The sequence below is a fragment of the Leucoraja erinacea genome, chromosome 27, assembly GCF_028641065.1.
Source record: "Leucoraja erinacea ecotype New England chromosome 27, Leri_hhj_1, whole genome shotgun sequence".
Classification (NCBI taxonomy): Eukaryota; Metazoa; Chordata; class Chondrichthyes; order Rajiformes; family Rajidae; genus Leucoraja; species Leucoraja erinaceus.
The window spans coordinates 4,424,901-4,445,430 of NC_073403.1; the positions used below are offsets into that span (position 1 = coordinate 4,424,901).

The 20,530-nt window shown below is 48.7% G+C and overlaps 1 protein-coding gene across 1 annotated transcript in view; it reads left to right on the top strand.

Annotated features, from left to right (window-relative positions):
- gpr179 (G protein-coupled receptor 179) overlaps positions 1 to 19,048 on the top strand; it is a 71,304-nt gene extending 52,256 nt beyond the window's left edge. Inside the window, exons 7-11 of the mRNA XM_055656839.1 lie at positions 1,220 to 1,458; positions 7,032 to 7,170; positions 9,429 to 9,534; positions 12,256 to 12,402; positions 14,305 to 19,048. Coding sequence (XP_055512814.1) covers positions 1,220 to 1,458; positions 7,032 to 7,170; positions 9,429 to 9,534; positions 12,256 to 12,402; positions 14,305 to 17,559 — 3,886 coding nt within the window. The 3' untranslated portion in view covers positions 17,560 to 19,048. The remainder of the gene's footprint in view (positions 1 to 1,219; positions 1,459 to 7,031; positions 7,171 to 9,428; positions 9,535 to 12,255; positions 12,403 to 14,304) is intronic.
- The last annotated feature ends 1,482 nt before the right edge of the window (positions 19,049 to 20,530 follow it).

A 20,530-nucleotide genomic window follows, 5' to 3' on the forward strand; every position in this document is an offset into this window, starting at 1 on the left:
CTGTTTTCCAAAGTGAATGGTGCTTCATAAGCGCAAGTTGATGATTAGACAAAAAAAAAGTTTTAAAAAAATTAAAAAATGCTGGAATAACTCAGCGGGACAGGCAGCATCTCTGGAGAGAAGGAATGGGTGACGTTTCGGGTCGAGACTCTTCTTCAGAATGAGAGTTTTCATGACATGGAGCTGGTACATGCTGTGGGACTAAGCTGGGAGAGGGAGATATTGGAGACACACTCAGGAGCAAAACACAAAGTGCTGGAGTCAGTCTAAAGAAGGGTCTCGACCCGAAACATCACCCATTCCTTCTCTCCAGGGATGCTGCCTGTCCCGCTGAGTTACTCCAGCATTTTGTGCCTACCTTCGGTTTAAACCAGCATCTGCAGTTCCTTCCTGCACAAGTTGTCGTTTAGTTTTCTTTCTCTTTTCACTTTCATCTCAAGGGGCCACAGTCTTAGAATAAAGGGGAGGTCATTTAAGACTGAGGTGAGAAAAAACTTTTTCACCCAGAGAGGATGGAATTCCCTGCCACAGAGGGCAGTGGAGGCCAAGTCACTGGATGGATTTAAGAGAGAGTTAGATAGAGCTCTAGAGGCTAGAGGAGTCAAGGGTTACAGAGTTGACGTGGAAAAGCTTTTCCCACTGAGAGTAGGGAAGATTCAAACAAGGGGACATGACATGAGAATTAAGGGACTGAAGTTTAGGGGTAACATGAGGGGGAACTTCTTTACTCAGAGAGTGGTAGCTGTGTGGAATGAGCTTCCAGTGAAGGTGGTGGAGGTAGGTTCGTTTTTATCATTTAAAAATAAATTGGATAGTTATATGGATGGGAAGGGAATGGAGGGTTATGGTCTGAGCGCAGGTATATGGGACTAGGGGAGATTATGTGTTCGGCACGGATTAGAAGGGTCGAGATGGCCTGTTTCCATGCTGTAATTGTTATATGGTTATATGGTTATATGGATATGGGGAGACGGCAGGCACGGGTTATTGATAGGGGACGATCAGCCATGATCACAATGAATGGCGGTGCTGGCTCAATGGGCCGAATGGCCTCCTCCTGCACCTGTTTTTTATGTTTCTATGTTTCTAAGTCTTCTTTTATCTCTGTCCCTCCTCCACTTCCCTTTTTCTCCCGATCTTTCTTCATTCCTTTTCCTCCCTCCCTCCATCCTGTCCCGACCCCCTCCTCTCCCCCCGTTGGGTCCCTGTTTCCCCGCAGAGTGTTGAAGGTGTTCCTGTCCCGCACGGCCCAGCGCATCCCCTACATGACGTGCTGCAGGCTGCTGAAGATGTTGGCCGTCATTGCCCTGACCGTGTGCTGGTTCCTCGTCTCCTGGACCCTGGCAGCGTGGGAGAACATGGGCCGCGAGATCCCACTGGTCACCCAGTCACAAACTGCGGACGGACAGAGTTTTATGATGTGCAAGCTTGACCGATGGGACTATATGATGGCCACTGGTAGCGACAATTGCTTTTATTGCCCCTTTTTCCACAAAATGCAGGTTCTGCTACTTTGCTTTGTTGCCAGAGGAGGTAGTTGAGGCAGGGACCATCCCAACGTTTAAGAAACTGCTAGACAGGTACATGGATAGGACAGGTTTAGAAACATGGAAAATAGGTGCAGGAGTAGGCCATTCGGCCCTTCGAGCCAGCCCCGCCATTCAATATGATCATGGCTGATCATCATATGGTTTCACACAGAGAGTGGTGAATCTCTGGAACTCTCTGCCACAGAGGGTAGTTGAGGCCAGTTCATTGGCTATATTTAAGAGCGAGTTAGATGTGGCCCTTGTGGCTAAGGGGATCCTGGGGGGTATGGAGAGAAGGCAGGTACGGGATACTGAGTTGGATGATCAGCCATATTGAATGACGGTGCAGGCTCGAAGGGCCGAATGGCCTACTCCTGCACCTAATTTCTATGTTTCTATGTATCCACAATCAGTGCCCCATTCCTGCTTTCTCCCCATATCCTTTGATTCCTTTAGCCCTCAGAGCTAAATCTAACTCTCTCTTGAAAACATCCAGTGAATTGGCCTCCACTGCCTTCTGTGGCAGAGAATTCCACAGATTCACAACTCTCTGGATGAAAAAGGTTTTTCCTCATCTCAGTCCTAAATGGCCAATCCCTTATTGTTAAACTGTGACCCCTGGTTCTGGACTCCAACATGGGGAAAATATGTTCCTGCATCTAGCCTGTCCAATCCCTTAAGATTTTATATGTTTCTATAAGACACCCTCTCATCCTTCTAAATTCCAGTGAATATACGCCCTGTCGATCCATTCTTTCATCGTATGTCAGTCCCACCATCCCGGGAATTAACCTGGTGAACCTACGCTGCACTGCCTCAATAGCAAGACTGTCCTTCCTCAAATTAGGAGGCCAAATCGGCACACAATACTCCAGGTGCGGTCTCACCAGGGCCCCGCCAACTCCTTGCTCCTATACTCAAATCCTCTCGTTATGGCACTTGCCATTTGCTTTCTTCACTACCTGCTGCACCTGCACGGAAGAATATGCCCATCAAGTCTACTCTGCCATTCAATCATGGCTGATCTATCTCTCCCTCTTAACCCTATTCTCCTGCCTTCACCCCATAGCCTCTGACACCCGCACTAATTATAATTAGTTAATAATGCCTTACTTTTGATGAAATTCAGCGAGCAAACGCGATAATTCCCGATATTTTGGATCTTTAAATCTCCACGGCAAATGTCTGCTAAGCACTTCCGCTGTTTTTCCACCTTCAATTCCCTCTTGTAATTACTTTACTTTCTATCTTTTCTTTTGCCTGAAAATTTAGGTCGCTGTGCTTCACGGTCACCCCGACTAGCACAGAAAATTTCAGCTAAAAAATCGGCCGTTTTCCATGTTTTTAACGGGTGTGAAAGTGCGCGTTTCCCCATTCACTAACATGTATCGAAGTGACATATGTCCTCCAGTTAAATTTTTCAGTCACGTGAGGGGGGGATCTACGCTCATTTGACCTTTGGTGAAATCACCCTATAGGGTAGTGTTAATGTGCGGGGATCGCTGGTCGGTGCGGACTCGATGGGCCGAAAGGCCTGTTTCCTCGCTGTTTCTCTAAACTAAACTAAACAAACTGATGAATTCATCCAGTTACAGGCGTGAACTCTGTGAAGAGCCGACTGCCCTTTTCTCCATCTCCGGGTGTCAATCAAATGCTGAGCATGGTTTCATCTGTCCACTGATGTAGAACAAAGTATGTGGAGGGGAGACTTGGTTAGAAAGGCCAACAATCTCTCATTAACACTGACAGCTCGGCCCTGACACCTCCGTGGCTGGCAACAGTTTCATGACTGAAACTATCTCTGCTGCAGAAGCTTGTTAGGGAATGTAACCGGGAAAGCCAGAAGCATTGTCAAACACATCCCAGCTTGAGTGGTTCCCCCTTCATCTACTGCCCAGCTTGCAGGAGAGTGGATCATTAACATGAATTGTCCACAATCTCTGGCGATCTAACTCCGTCGCTTTGTCCAAACCCCCGAGAACCACCAATGGAACGACAGCAGAACGTTTGTGTTTTAATTTTCTTTGCTCGTTGCTCTTCAGTGGTTACAAAAATATTGTGGAGATGCAATTGCTGGGTCACCAAGGGCTTGGTTTAGTTTAGTTTAGTTTAGAGATACAGCTCAGAAACAGGGGGGAGGAGAGGGGGTGGGATGGAAAACTGATATCTTCAGAGGAGGTAAATCACACAACACTTTTCCCATTCACCTCAAACGTGGATGGTTTCAAGTGGGTTGTCTTGGTGACCACATGAAAGGTCTTTGCCATTACACAACGCATGTGAGGCACATTACAGCCGCTGTCGGTCCCTCCAGGGACTTCCTGCCTCGGTCCTGACAACTCGGACTAACTCTCTCCTACAGGACTGTCAATGCCAGGAACCTCTGTTAGAAACACAGGAACATCAAAGAGTTTCCAGGACAGATGGTGATGGTGAAACATCTTAGCGCACGTACTAAATACATTGTATTTATGGTCTGGAGGTGTCATAACTCAAACAGAAAACAAAATATTTTTCCTAACTTTAATCTGCCCAGTCTATTTCCCCCCCACAGGTTTATGCAGCTTTCTTGCACTGTGGGTGAAGCACTCAGAAATCCTTCAGTCGAGGGTTATGCAATGCTGATAGAAATATCTTTTACATTTTTATTCCTGTTGTCATTTTTATTCATCTTCGTGGTTCAGTTAGAGTAGAGAGAGTCACAGTGATACAGCATGGAAACAGGCCCAACTTGTCTACGCCGACCAACATGTCCCATCTACACTAGTCCCACCTGCCTGCATCTGGCCCGCATCCCTCCAAACCTGTCCGATCCATCTACCTGTTTAAATGTTTCTGAAACATTGTATGAGTCCCTGCCTCCACTACCTCCTCCAGCAGCTCGTTCCGTGCACCCACCACCCTTTGTGTGAAAAAGTCACCCCTCAGATTCCTAATAATTCATTTGCTTCATCTGCCTTCTCCTAAACCTGAACTAAAACATCCCTGGTTGCACCTCCCTCCCAGCAAACAAGAAGTTTAGATTAGTTTAGTTTGTGATCACATGGGCCGAGGTACAGTGAAAAGCTTTTTGTTGCGTGCTGACCAGCAAGCAGAAAGACAGCACATGATTGAATAAGTTAGGTCTTTATTCTCTGGAGCGCAGAAGGTTAAGGGGGGACTTGATAGAGGTCTTTAAAATGATGAGAGGGATAGACAGAGTTGATGTGGACAAGCTTTTCCCTTTGAGAATAGGGAAGATTCAAACAAGAGGACATGACTTCAGAATTAAGGGACAGAAGTTTAGGGGTAATATGAGGGGGAACTTCTTTACTCAGAGAGTGGTAGCGGTGTGGAATGAGCTTCCAGTGGAAGTGGTGGAGGCAGGTTCGTTGGTATCATTTAAAAATAAATTGGATAGGCATATGGATGAGAAGGGAATGGAGGGTTATGGTATGAGTGCAGGCAGGTGGGACTAAGGGGAAAAAAAGTTGTTTGGCACGGACTTGTAGGGCCGGGTTGGCCTGTTTCCGTGCTGTAATTGTTATATGGTTATATGGTTACTATCGATCCATTTACAGTGTTTGAATACAGGATAAATGGAACCCTGTCCCACGGTACGAGTTCATTCCAAGAGTTCTCCCGAGTTTGCCCTGATTCGAACTCGGAGATTTACGGTAATGGCCGCTCGTCGGTACTCGGGGCTCTCGTGGACATTTTTCATCAGGTTGAAAAATCTTCACAAGTCTTCCCGTGCCTACCTGCCGTTAGCGTTAAGAGTCGTCCCCGAGCTCCGACGTACCCGCTACGTTCATTCTCCGTGCTTACCACGAGTTTGATTTTATTTGAACTCGGGAGAGCTCTTGGAATGAACTCGTACCGTGGGACAGGGCTATTAGGCAGCAACTCTACCGCTGCGCCACCGCGCCGCCCATACGGCATCTAATTCAAATTCACCTCCAATCAGTGATGTCTCCTTGACCTTCAAACACATATCTGCTCTTTCGAAAGGGATATTGATGTATTTGAAGTGTAACAGGCATCGGAATGTCACTGCAGTATGCCACGGTGCTAATATTTGCACAGTATAACGTGCACGCCTAGGTATCAGGAGCGGTATCCCAGGGGGAATTGCTGGACTCGGAGACTTACATCTGTTAAAGGGAACAAGAATGACAAGGGGGATATCAGGAACCATCTTGATATCACCTTCCTGCCAGGTCTGTGCCAGCTGGTACGGTGGCACAGTGGTTATGTTACTGGACCAGTAACCTAGAGGCCTGCCTTAGGTTCCCAGTTCAAATCTCACCACGGCACATGGGCGGCACAGCGGTAGAGTTGCTGCCTTGCAGCGCCAAAGACCCGGGTTCAATCCTGACTATGGCCACGGTTTGTACAGAGTTTTACCTTCTCCCTGTGACCGCGTGGGTTTTCTCCGGGTGCCTTGGTTTCCTCCCACACTCCAAAGACGCACAAGTTTGTAGGTTCATTGGCTTCTGTAAACCGTCCCTAGTGTGTGGGATAGAACTAGTGTGCGGGTGATCGATGGTCGGCGGGGATTGGGTGGGCCGAAGGGCCTGTTTCCATGCTGTATCTCTAAACTCAACCAAACAAACAGCTGAGGAATTTAAATTAATTTGACTAAAACCTAATAGTCTGAAATCTCATCTAATCAGTAAAAGAGTCACGTGGTCATTTTGCTGAGAAACAGGCCCTTCAGCCCATCTGATCCATGCTGACTATCAAGTTACCATATACATTAATCCCATTTTATTCCCTGTATCAACTTCCTTTTACCATCAGAATAAAAGGACGTTCCTTTAGACAGGAGATGAGGAGGAATTTATTTAGCAAGTCTGTGGAATTCATTGCCACAGATGGTTGTGAAGGCCGAGTATTTTGATTAGTAAGGGCGTTAAAGGTTACGGGGAGAAGGCAGGAGAATGGGGTTGAGAGGGAACATAGATCAGCCATGATTGAATGGCATAGTAAATTCGATGGGCCGAATGGCCTAATTCTGCTCCTACAACTTATGAACGTAAGAAATAAGAAGGGCCATCTTGATTTCCGCTGTGAAATCTTGATGCTAAAGAGTAAACGTCTGGACTCTGTGATGATTAACTGGAGCGCAGGAGGGTGAGGGGCGATCTTATGGAGGTGGATAAAATCATGAGAGGAATAGATCGGGTGGATGCACAGAGTCTCTTGCTCAGAATAGGTGAATCGAGGACCAGAGGACATACGTTTAAGATGTAAGGGAAATTATTTAATGGGAATCTTTTTCACACAATGGGTGGTGGGTGAATGAAACAAGGAGGTAGTTGAGGCTGGGACTATCTCAACTTTTAAGAAACAGATAGACAGGTGTTTAGATAGGACGGGTTTGGAGGGATAAGGGCCAAACGCGGGCAGGTGGGACTAATGTAGCTGGGACATGGGACATGTTGGCAGGTTGGGATGAAGGGCCTGTTTCCACACTGGATCACTCTATGAGTCTAATTGAAGTCTTGTGTCTTCCATTAGCTGAGCTCCTCTTCCTTTGCTGGGGATGTTACCTCTGCTTCGCAGTGCGATCGGTTCCCTCCACGTACCACGAGCCACGTTTCTTGGGCCTCGCCATCCACAATGAAATCCTCATGTCTGCTGCCTTCTACAGCCTCAGGTAAGGGAGTCATGCCCAGCCCGTGGCAACCTTCAACTACATCCAATCCGCCTGTTCCCTTTCAAACTGATGCCAGCTGCCACTCCGTGAGTGGTACAAGAGCTAACAATTGTAAAAATATAATACGGTAAAATATTGAAAAATCAAGAACCTGACAATCTCCACTTTAAAAGTACCCAATGACTTGGCCTCCACAGCCGTCTGTGGCAAAGATCTCCACAGATTCACCACCCTCTGACTGAAGAAATTCCTCCTCATCTCCTTTTTACTCTGATCCCCCATCTGTCTCAAGGTCCTCCTATATCTCACAATCCATCACGGGGTCCTCATAGATCACACTATCTGTCATTATTTCCTCCCAGACCCACCATCCAAGTTATCTAATAAGATCTAAAATGAATAAGAAATGTTTTTGAACGTGCCTTTTCCCTGCCTGGTCTCTCTTCATTGCCTGATCTGTCTTCATTGCTCACAGATAAGGTCACAGCCCAGTAAAAATATCTCCAAATACCTTCCCCTGATTATTATCTGTCCTCCAACCTCCTCACCTTTCTAACAGCAAGCCATGTGAAGATGAGCTGCATTGTGATCACTCTCATTGTTGACATCATCACTCACTCACTCACTCACTCACTCACTCACTCGCCACTCGTCACTTCCGCTGAAGACACGAGAAGCTGCAGATGCTGGAATCTGAAGCAACAAACAATCTACTGGAGAAAACCCAGCAGGTCAATCAGCGTCCGGGGAGAGCAGGGAAAGGAAAGGAAAAGGTCGAAGTTTCAGCGCAGCAAAGCTGCACCAGAACACAGTGGTATCGACAAGTCCCGGGCCCTGAGATGTGCAGGAAGGAACTGCAGCTGCTGGTTTACACCGAAGATAGACACAAAGTGCTGGAGTAACTCAGCGGGGCAGGCAGCATCTCCGGAGAGAAGGAATGGGTGACGATTCGGGTCGAGACCCTTCTTCAGACTGCGAGTCAGGGGAGAGGGAATCAAGGGATATGATGCCAGCCATCCCTTCCCCCCACAGATGCTGCTTGACCCATTGAGTTCGTCCAGCAGATTGTTGCTCATGTCCTCTCCACTCTCCCCTCCATACCCTCTCCTCGTATCTCTCAGAAAAGGTCATGGATGAGTTTCCAATCGCAGTCAACCAAACTACCTCAGATGGAAGAGAGACACAGAATCCTGGAGTAACTCACCGGGTCAGGCAGCAACCCTCGAGAAAAAGAATAGGTTGACATTTTTCTTCTTCTTCTTAAGCCCTTTGCCCCTCTATGTCCTCCACCTCACTCGGTTGTTGGCAGTTCTTTCGAGATTTCCCCAGTTGCGCCCACTCTCAGACACTTCTGTCTAGACACCTCTTCTCCAGCTATTCCTGGGGGTGACCTCGTTTCCTTTTCCCTTGGGGGTTCCCTCTCAGGGCTTGCTGGGTGATGCTTGTGGTGACATTTTGCGTCGGAACTATCGTCCTTTTTCTCCAGAGATACTGCCTGTCCCGCTGAGTTACTCCAGCGTTTTAGAAACCTAGAAACATAGAAATTAGGTGCAGGAGTAGGCCATTCGGCCCTTCGAGCCTGCACCGCCATTCAATATGATCATGGCTGATCATCCAACTCAGTATCCCGTACCTGCCTTCTCTCCATACCCTCTGATCCCCTTAGCCACAAGGGCCACATCCAACTCCCTCTTAAGTATAGCCAATGAACTGGCCTCAACTACCCTCTGTGGCAGAGAGTTCCAGAGATTCACCACTCTGTGTGAAAAAAGTTCTTCTCATCTCGGTTTTAAAGGATTTCCCTCTTATCCTTAAACTGTGACCCCTTGTCCTGGACTTCCCCAACATCGGGAGCAATCTTCCTGCATCTAGCCTGTCCAACCCCTTAAAAATGTTGTAAGTTTCTATAAGATTCCCCCTCAATCTTCTAAATTCTAGCGAGTACAAGCCGAGTCTATCCAGTCTTTCTTCATAAGACAGTCCTGACATCCCAGGAATCAGTCTGGTGAACCTTCTCTGTACTCCCTCTATGGCAATAATGTCCTTCCCCAGATTTGGAGACCAAAACTGTACGCAATACTCCAGGTGTGGTCTCACCAAGACCCTGTACAACTGCAGTAGAACCCCCCTGCTCCTATACTCTCACACTTTCTGTTTCTATCTTCGGTGTAAACCAGCATCTGCAGTTCCCTCCCACACATTGGGCCAAAGGGGCCTGTTTCTGCGCTGTGTGACTCTGTGACTCCGTCTTCCTCCAGGTTCACCATGGCGACTACTCTTCACCCAGACTGGATGCTTCTGCTCTTCTTCATCCATACTCACCTGACTGTAACGATGACACTGATACTGCTCCTCGTCCCAAAGGTAATTACGACTCCTCTCCTTTTTCTGAAAACGAAGAGATTGGGATAATATTTACTTTTACACATGGGTTGATGGAGTGGAGCAGTTTGTCCACTTGCCTGTTGGTCGAACGCACTGAAAATTGAGATACTCCCATAAGTGGAAGATGATCTGTTTCCCTCCATCAGTTCCCAGGCCCTGACAAGGAATAATAACCTCAATTTCACCCATTGAGCTGTGAATCCCAGCAAGCTCGAGCAACATAGAAACATAGAAACATAGAAATTAGGTGCAGGAGTAGGCCATTCGGCCCTTCGAGCCTGCACCACCATTCAATATGATCATGGCTGATCATCCAACTCAGTATCCCGTACCTGCCTTCTCTCCATACCCCCTGATCCCCTTGGCCACAAGGGCCACATCTAACTCCCTCTTAAATATAGCCAATGAACTGTGGCCTCAACTACCCTCTGTGGCAGATAGTTCCAGAGATTCACCATTCTCTGTGTGAAAAAAGTTCTCCTCATCTCGGTTTTAAAGGATTTCCCCCTTATCCTTAAGCTGTGACCCCTTGTCCTGGACTTCCCCAACATCGGGAACAATCTTTTCGTTGCATTTCGTTGTCTCTGTACTGTACACTGACAATGACAATTAAAATTGAATCTGAATCTGATCTTCCTGCAACAAAGTTCATGTTCATGTCATAGGAGCAGAATTGGGCCATTCGGCCCATCGTGTCTACTCCACCATCAAATTATGGCTGGTCTATCTTTCCCTCGCAACCCCATTCTCCTGCCGTCCCCCCAACACAATCCTTGACACCCGTTCCGATCAAACATCAGCCCAAGGAACCGCAGATACTGGAATCTTGACCAAGACACAAAGTGCTGGAGTATCTCAGCAGGTCGGGCAGCATCTGTGGAGGGAAGTTGATAGGTGTGACATGTCGAGTTGGGAGCCTCCTTCAGAACTCTCTCCAAAGGGAGTTCTGTGAGACCCTCTCTTCAGCCTGATGAAGGATACTGACCCAAGATGCCATGGGATCATCCCCTCCCTCCACAAAGGACGGTGGTACATGTAATGAGCAGCTGGAGGAGGTTGTTGAGACATTTAAAAGACATTTGGACAGGTATATGGATTGGAAAGGTTTAAAGGGATATGGACCAAGTGCAGGCAGGTGAGACTGGTGTAGGTGGGGCACCTTGGTCGGCATGGGCAAGCTGAGCCAAAGGGCCTGTTTCCATGCTGTTAACTCCATGAGATGCTGCCTGACTCACTGAGTTCCTCTCACACTTTGTGTTTTGTTCATGATTCCAGTAGAGTCATAGAGTGATACAGTGTGGAAACAGGCCCTTCGGCCCAACCTGCCCACGCCAGCCAACAGTAGTGTCCCAGTTACACCAGTCCCACCTGCCTGCCCCTGGTCCATATCCCTCCAAACCTGTTCTATCCATGTACCTGTCCAACTGTTTCTTAAACGGTTGGATAGTCCCAGCCTCAACTACCTCCTCTGGCAGCTTGTTCCATACACCCACCACCCTATGTGTGAAAATGTTATCCCTTAGATGCCTATTACATCTTTTCCCCTTCACCTTGAACCTATGTGTTCTGGTCCTCGATTCACCTACTCTGGACAAGAGATCTATTCCTCTCATGATGTTATACACTTCTATTATAGTTTATACAGTATATTAAAGTTTATTATACAGATAATTAACTTTATATTGCTAAGTGATCCAACTTCAGACTTTGCTCTGAGCTAATTTAATGTACAAACATAAACAGTATCAATGCGATAAGATCTACTCAGCAAAGGCACTCTATGAGTGCGGGATGTGTGAGTGGGGTCGCCAACTGTCTCACTCCCAAATAAGGGACAAAAGGTCAAAATAAGGGACAAATTCCCGGCGGCAATTCGTTGACCAACTCGGCCGTGGCTGGGTGAATGATGAGTTGGCCCGGGTGCTGGACTTCACACAAAGCCCAGCCGGCAGGGCAGCTGAGGAGTTTTGGCCCAGCGCCTCATCCAACTCGTGAACCGATGATCGGCCATGAGAAGAAGGGGTGGTGGTGGTGTCGGCGGTAAGCGAAGGTCGAACGAACAGCTGGCCGGGCTGCCGACCGACGGGGCCATGGGCGAGAATCTGCTGCTGCACTCCATGGGCTGCACTACGTCGGGACGGGTGAGGAGGGGCCGGACGTGGCAATCAGACCCGACAGTCCCCTCGACCCGAGTAGAAGCAGTCAAGGGCGGTCCCGTACGGGACAAACTAATTTAGCCCAATATACGGGATGTCCCGGTTAATGTTCCCAATGTTGGGCGAGTCCAGAACCAGGGGCCACAGTCTTAGAATAAAGGGGAGGCCATTTAAGACTGAGGTGAGAAAAAACTTTTCACCCAGAGAGTTGTAATTTAGTGGAATTCCCTGCCACAGAGGGCAGTGGAGGCCAAATCCCTGGATGGATTTAAGAGAGAGTTAGATAGAGCTCTAGGAGCTAGTTGAATCAAGGGATATGGGGAGAAGGCAGGCACTGGTTATTGATTGGGGATGATGTGCCATGATCGCAATGAATGGCGGTGCTGGCTCGAAGGGCCGAATGGCCTCCTCCTGCACCTATTTTCTGTGTTTCGATGTTTCTAATACGGGACAGTTGGCAACCCAATGTGTGAGGGATTGTTGGTGTGTTGGTGTCGTTGTGAGACTAATGCCCGGATCCATGGCCATGAACCTCTGTCCACAGTTCCTCCACATGGGAGCGCCGCTGCGGGAAGACCTTGTGGCTGAGGTGTACGAGGATGAGCTGGACCTGCGATGCTCTGGTTCCTACCTCAACAGCAGCATCACGTCTGCCTGGAGCGAGCACAGCCTGGATCCAGAGGACATTAGGGTGAGCAGCAGGGAGCCTAGACACCGGATGCTTCAACCATGTACAGTATCTTAGACACAAACAGCTGGAGTAACTCAGCGGGACAGGGAGCATCTCTGTGGGGAGAAGGAATGGGTGACGTTTCGGGTAGGGACCCTTCTAACGTCACCCATTCCTTCTCTCCACCAGAAGCTGTCTGACCCGCTGAATTACTCCAACTTTTTGTGTCTATCTTCGGTTTAAACCAGCATCTGCAGTTCCTTCCGACACATGTAAAGTATCAAGGTTGGGTAGGCAGGGGATTTAAGCATTGAAACAGTACCTTCGGCCCACTAAGTCCATGCTGACCATAGATCACCCGTTCACACTAGTTCTATGTCATCCTACTTTCTCATCCACTCCCAGCATACGAGGGGCAATATTATCACTCTGCACTTGCCCCTAGTGTGTCGAGAGGGGATGAGAAAGTGGAATAACATATATATATATAATATATATAATATATTCACACATACATACACACACATACATGCACATAAATATATACGCATGAATAAATACAAACACAAGAATAAATAAACAATGTCAAAAATAATGCATCTAAGCGGATATAGTTTGGAGGTTGTAGTGTTTCATAGCCTGATGGCTGTAGGGAAGAAGCTGTTCCACAAACCTGGACGTTACAGTTTTCAGACCCCCATACTTTCTTCTCGATGGCAGGGGTGAAATGAGAGCGTGGCCAGGGTGGTGTGTGTCTCTGATGATGCTGGCTGCCTTATTGAGACACGTTCATACCCCTGGTGAAAGATAAATGGCAGAGAAAGATGGGGCATGCTTCTCTTTACCAGAAACCTCTGGGAGAGGCTAATATGAGACACAGCTTTGGTCGGCACGGTGGCGCAGTGGTAGAGTTGCTGCCTCACAGTGCCAGAGACCCGGGTTCAATCCCGACTACGGGTGCTATCTGTACGGAGTTCGCACGTTCTCCCCGTGACCGTGTGGGTTTACTCCGACATCTTCGCTTTCCTCCCACACTCCAAAGACGTACAGGTTTGTAGGTTAATCGGCTTGGTATTATTGTAAATTGTCCCTTGTGTGTGTAGGATCGTGTTAGTGTGCGGGGGTCGCTGGTCGGTGCGGACTCGATGGGCCGAAGGGCCAGTTTCCGCAATGTATCTCCACAACTAAACTAAAACTGAACTAAAGATAGACACAAAATTCTGGAGTAACTCAGCGGGACAGGCAGCATCTCCAGAGAGAAGGGATGGGTGATGTTTCGGGTCATGACCCTTCTTCAGACTCAGACTAATAGAAACATAGAAACATAGAAAATAGGTGCAGGAGTAGGCCATTCGGCCCTTCGAGCCTGCTCCACCATTCAATATGATCATGGCTGATCATCCAACTCAGTATCCTGTACCTGCCTTCTCTCCATACCCCCTGATCCCTTTAGCCACAAGGGCCACATCTAACTCCTTCTTAAATATAGCCAAATGAACTGTGGCCTCAACTACCTTCTGTGGCAGAGAATTACACAGATTCGCCACTCTCTGTGTGAAAAACAAAATTCTCATCTCGGTTCTAAAAGATTTCCCCCTTATCCTTAAACTGTGACCCCTTGTTGTGGACTTCCCCAACATCTGGAACAATCTTCCTGCATCTAGCCTGTCCAACCCCTTAAGAATGTTGTAAGTTTCTATAAGATCCCCCCTCAATCTTCTAAATTCTAGCGAGTACAAGCCGAGTCTAATCCAGTCTTTCTTCATATGAAAGTCCTGACATCCCAGGAATCAGTCTGGTGAACCTACCCTGTACTGCCTCTATGGCAAGAATGTCTTTCCTCAGATTAGGAGACAAAAACTGTACACAATACTCCAGGTGTGGTCTCACCAAGACCCTTATACTTGCTTATCTCTCCCGCAGGATGAGCTGAAGAAACTTTACGCCCAACTAGAAATCCACAAAACCAAGAAGATGACGGCCAACAACCCGCACCTTGTGAAGAAGAGAAGTTCCCGGCGTGGCCTCGGCCGCTCCATCATTAAACGCATCGCCGATATTCCGGACTCGGTGAGTAGGCAGTGCAGTCGTGTGGAGAGAGGGGGGTCCATCGGTGCCGTCAGCCACGCCGGCTCCTACAAGAAAAAGTTCAACGAGCCTGCCAGCGCCAGCATGAAAGTCAAAGAAGATTCCATCAAACGCCGCGTGTTCTCCATCAGGAAGTCCCACAGCACCCACGACCACACGAGGGGCCACTCTGGAAGGACCGACGCCCCCAGTCGGGACTCGTCCCTGCTCGACTCCCTGATGAGGAAGAAGCTGGCCAAGAAAGCCTCGCAGAGATCGCACACGGAGTCGGTGGACGCCGCGCCATTGGTGTGCAAATCTGCCAGTGCCCATAATCTGACGGTGGACAAGCCCCCGGCCCCCAGTCAGCCTGGCCCCCTGCACAAATCTCACAGCGTCCTCAACTGCACCAGGGACAAGGCGCTGGTGATCAGCACCGCGGGCGAGGACAGCTCCAGGGAGGTGGGGGAGAAAGGCCAGAGGAAGCCGTCCATCAGCCTGCAGCTGCCCACTGTCATCACCCAGCCAGAAGCCCCTTCCACCGCCACCGTCTGCGAGAGACCCCCGCCAGCGGGAGAGGGGACCCCGCGGCATCTGCACCCTCCCTCCGCCGAGAACAACCCCCACAGACACGGCTCCTGCTCGACACTCAGAAGCGGGGGCGGCGTGGACCGCTCGCTCTCGTCGGGCAAGCTGGACTGCAGGAGAAAGTCGGTGGACGTGGAGAGAAAACATCACAGTTTCCGTCACTCTGGGACGAGTAGTCTCCAGGGAGGGAAGGGGAGAGACGCGGCGAGAATCCGCAGCGAAACCAACCTGGCCACAGCCAATACATCTCCTCCAGGAGTTGGCGACTCTTCAAAAACAGAAGCTTCGACTGGTCGAGAGGAGATGTCTCCCGCGACTCATAAAACCGAGGCGCCGTCTGAAAAATCGGTGCAAGTGAAAACAGGAGGGGACAAGCGAGAAAAATACATGGCACTCGTAAAACAATCGAGCAACAGTTCCATCGTTTGCCCGTGGGATACCACGGATGAAGACACAACGTCGATCAACATCAGCGTGGACCAGAAGGGTCGCTCTCTCTCTGTCTGCATGGTGGCTCCAGATTCACTTCTTCCCCACAGCTCGTTCAAAACAAAGGCCACCAATCTCTCACTGAAACTGCCCAAAGGATTTGGCCAGTCTTTTAAACATCTAGTGGCACAGGGGAAGCTGAGGGGTAGCAGACGAGAGAAGTCCACCAAGGCAGGTGACAAGGTGAAGGGTAGTCCCGAGCAGGAGATGGACCCACCAGAGAGAGAGGACTGGAGTAAAGACGAGAAGTCACAGCCGACAGGTGTATCTGAGGACGTTTCTTCTGATGCCTCTCCATTGGAAGCAGGGCACAGGGAAAGCAAGCGGGAAAGGTACATGTCCCTCTTGACAAACACTGCCATCATTTGTCCATGGGACGTCGCTTTGAAAGAGACATTGGCCACGAGTGCGGCTGAAGACCAGAAGAAGGGGCGCTCTTTGTCGGTCGGGGCTGGAGCCCCAGGGTCACTGCTGCAAAGAACCTTCATCGCAAAAGACCCAGACGGTTCCTTGCAGCAGAACAAACACTTGGCCCGCTCGCTGAAACTTCTCGTGTCACCGGGCAAGCCGGCGCTGACCAGAGAGAACACAGACGGGGAAACACAGGCCAGTGAGAAATCTAAAGTCGCTGATATATGCCCATGGGATGCAGAGGATGATCAGAGCAAAGAGGCATCTCTACCCACTGATAAATCCAAAGGTGCTCAGAACTACCTCCGGGGTGCAGCTGGTACAGAGAGCAGACAGGAGAAGAGATTGTCCGTTGACAAATCCAGGCTCTCATATGGTGATCTTTCAACAAACGCTGCAATCGTTTGTCCGTGGGACATGGTGTTGAGCGGGATGCAAGCCGTGGATACGGGCCCGGAGCACAAGAAGGCCCGGTCTTTGTCTGTTTGTGTCGGAGTCCCTGGCTCCCTTCTACAAGGCGCTTTGAACGCAAGAGATGGAAACGCCAGTTTGCTGCAGCAGAATAAACGCTTGCCTTCGTCGCTGAAACTTCTCGTGACACCGAGCCAGGTGTGGAACAGAGAGAACAAGGAGGCAGCGTCCACAGATACATCTAAAGCGGCTGATGTCTGCCCCTGGGATGGAGGAGGTAACAGGAGCGATGAAGCTGTGGATATCTGTCCTTGGGATTCAGAACATGTCAAAGCCAAAGACACATCTTTACCCATTGCTAAATCTAATGTTGCAGAGATCTGTCCTTGGGACTCAGGAGATACCAAGAGCAAGGATGCGTTGTCACCCGCTGATAAATCTAAAGCTGCCGTCATCTGTCCCTGGGATTCAGAAGATGCTAAGGACCACGATACATCAATGCCCATGGACAGATCTAAAGCTGCATACGTCTGCCCGTGGGATGCAGGTGATTCTGAGAGGATTGAGGAAGAGTCAGCGTCCTTCGACGAGTCCCAGTTTGAAGATGTCTGTCCGTGGGATAGTGTTTCACAGGGGACATCAGAAATGAGAGTCAGTGAAGATGAGAAGAAGGGGCGGTCTCAGTCGGTTTGTGTGGGTGTCCCTGGGTCACTTGTGCAGCGCGCCTCCAAAGCAAGAGGCATAAGTGATTCATTGCCACAGTCTAAGTGGTTGGCGCTGTCGCTGAAACTCAGAACTGGACCTGGGAAAACAAAAGTTAGAGAGGACAAAGGAAAATCGTTGCTCACAGATCAAGCCAGCGTTGTGGATATCTGTCCATGGGATATGGAGGACTTACAGCTCAAGGAAACATCTCCATCGACTGACAAAACTAACGCTGTGGACATCTGTCCCTGGGATACAGAAGATGCTCAGAGTCATGAGGCCAAATCAGGGCCCACGGATAAATCCAATCTGTCAGATGTGTGCCCCTGGGAGGGTGAAGCATTGACAACCGGGGAAAGTCAAACAGGCACAAAGGCCAACGTTGATGTTGTCTCACCTTCCCCTCGAAATGCAGAGGCAGTGACGGCAACTCAAGGCGAAAATAAAGGCGGCGGGAAACCAATAGAGGGAGAGAGCGTTGGGGCTTCATCTGAGACAAGCCCATGAGTTTGACACAAGTTTGTGGAGATGCCAAAGTTGAATACTGACTGTGCAATGGGTCCGTTTTATTGAATGGAAGATTTTCCCAAGGCATTGGGAAAATGAAATCATTAATTGCAAGTTTTCAAGTGTAAATATGTAGCGTGCAGCACCATAAACAGCTTCTTCCCAAAAACACGGACGTGTTATTCTTGTGGGTAATAAAATATTCATTTTTTTACTTTCTATTTCTAAGCTGAATGAAAGCCAGAGCTAATGAAACACTTTTAAATGTAATGGTCACAGAGGCTTTGAGTCATAGAGCATGTATCACCGTGTCCATGGTGATAGAATGACAGGAACAGGAAGTATGTTGAGATTGAATCCCTAGTGAAATTACATTTCCCTGATTTAACTTATTAAAAACATAATTTCTACTTCAAACGGACAGCATGTTTCCTCATTCCTAGTGTGGCTGTGATTTGGTCTATAGACTTTAGAGATACAACAGGGAAACATGCCCTTCGGCCCACTGACTTCGTGCCAGCCAGCAATCCCCACACACGAGCACTATCCTACACACTAGGGACAATTTACTATTTACGGAAGCCAATTAACCTAGAAAAGGCAGACACAAAATGCTGGAGTAACTCAGCGGGACAGGCAGCATCTCTGTAGCGAAGGAACGGGTGACGTTTCGGGTCGAGACCCTTCGACCCTTCTCCAGACATGGTGAGTGTATGTGTTTAGATTATGTGTTTAATATGCCCCTTTAAAAACGTAAGCTCACCATCCACACCCAGCAGTGTTAGTGGGATATTGACCCCAAGGTACACAAAAAAGCTGGAGAAACTCAGCGGGTGCCTATTATAGGCAAGTTGCCTATTTCCTTCGCTCCATAGATGCTGCTGCACCCGCTGAGTTTCTCCAGCTTTTTTGTGTACCTTCGATTTTCCAGCATCTGCAGTTCCTTCTTGAACAAGATATTGACCCCTATTCGCTAGAGCAATTTCTAATTTAACACTGATAGTCTGGATCTGGATCTGGACTATTTTTAACTTTTTTTTTAACCAAGCCAATTAACCTACAAACCTGTACGTCTTTGGCGTGTGGGAGGAGACCGAAGATCTCGGAGAGAACCCACGCAGATCACGGGGTGAATAGTCGGGATCATACCCGGGTCTACGGCGCTGCAGTTTGCTGTAAGGCAGCAACTCTACCGCTGCGCCACCGTGATCGCCCATAGACATCAATGTGAAATAAGGCCAATTTGCCCACCAACCAACATGCCCCATCTACACGAGTCCCACCTGCCTGCGTTTGGCCCATATCCCTCTAAACCCATCCAATTCATTTGATTTGATTCAACTTTATTGTGATTGTGCAGAGTACAAGTACTGAGACAACAAAATGCTTTTTCCCACCCAGCCAAAACAAATAAAAGCACAGAACACGATAGTCTATAACATAAAATCCCCACAGCGGTATCAAAGTTTCCTACTGTGAGGGAAGGCACCAAAGTTCAGTCAACCTCCTCCTTGATGTTCACCCATGGTCGGGGCCTCCCGAGCCCCCTGCAGTCGCCCCTACGGGCGGCACGATGTTCAGGCCCTCTCGCCGAGATGATGGAACTCGGACGTCGGAACGGAAGAACATCGTCAGCTGCCTGGACCTCGGAATCGGCCACTTCCTACCCGAGTCCGCAGCTCCCGAAATCCACAGGGCGAGCTGGGCGGAGATTCAACGCTGGCGGCCCTCGGCAAAGGGTCCCAGGTTCAAGAACCTGTCCAAATGTGTCTTAGATATTGCAATAGTCCCTGCCTCAACTACCCCCTCCAGCAGCTCGCTCCATACACCCACCGCCCTTTGTGTGAAAATGTTAGGTTCCTATAGGAGACCCAGGTTTGATTCCCACTACGGGTGTTCGGAGTTGGGGTTTTTCCCCCAAAAACTGAGTTTGTACATTCTCCTCGTGACCTGCGTGGGTTTTCTCTGAGATTTTTGGCTTATTCCAAAGACGTACAGGTTTGCAGGTTAATTGGCTTGGTAAATGTAAGAATTGTCCCAAGTGGGTGCAGGAGGATAGTGTTAATGTTCGGGGATTGCTGGTCGACGCAGACCCGGTGGGCTGAAGGGCCTGTTTCCGCGCTGTATCTCTAAACTAAACTAAGGGAACAAATGTTGCTGTTGGAGTAGAGATTTAAGTGTGGAACGATTGGAATATGCAATTGTAGATCTACTTCTGTGACTAGCAGGCACATAGTCACCTGGGCTGGGTGCCATCTTGGAAGCTTGTGTGATGGATGGGGCTGTGTTCACAACTCCATGCCGGGTCCCATTGGGCCAGAGCGACACTGCATAGAGTTGTGAACACAGCCCCATCCATCTCTGGCAGATGCACCCTTGCGTAGTTTGGTCGTGACTGCAGTCTCTGGCTTCTCCAAGCCCCTGTGGTTGTCTCTGTTAAAATGCGTTTAACTTATGCAAACCCTTCTTGAGCTTGTCGAATCAGCATGCATAAGTCACATTCCTTTGACAAATTTCAAACAGACGATGCAATGAATTACTTCTCACTGCCTGGACACTTCCCACTTGAGAGCCAGCACCCCCACAACTTACAAATGTGTTCCTGCAACATTCCGGATGCAAGACAAGAAAAAAAAATGTTTTTTTTTGTGTTTCAAAGTACGCCTTTGAACGTAGAGTGATTTGTCCACGAACCTTGCCAGAGGTAGAACTGGTTCCAACAAATCACTTGGGAGTTATCAGCTAATCTCATGAAACTAGCAAAGGAGACATGACACAGAATATAGAACAGTGTAGCACAGGAACAGACTCCTTTGGCCCACAATGCCATGCCAAGCTAAATGAATCTCCTGTACCTCCCTCTATGGCCTGCATATAGAAACATAGAAAAATAGGTACAGGAGTAGGCCATTCAGCCCTTCGGGTCAGCACTGCCATTAAATAGGATCATGGCTGATCATCCAAAATCAGT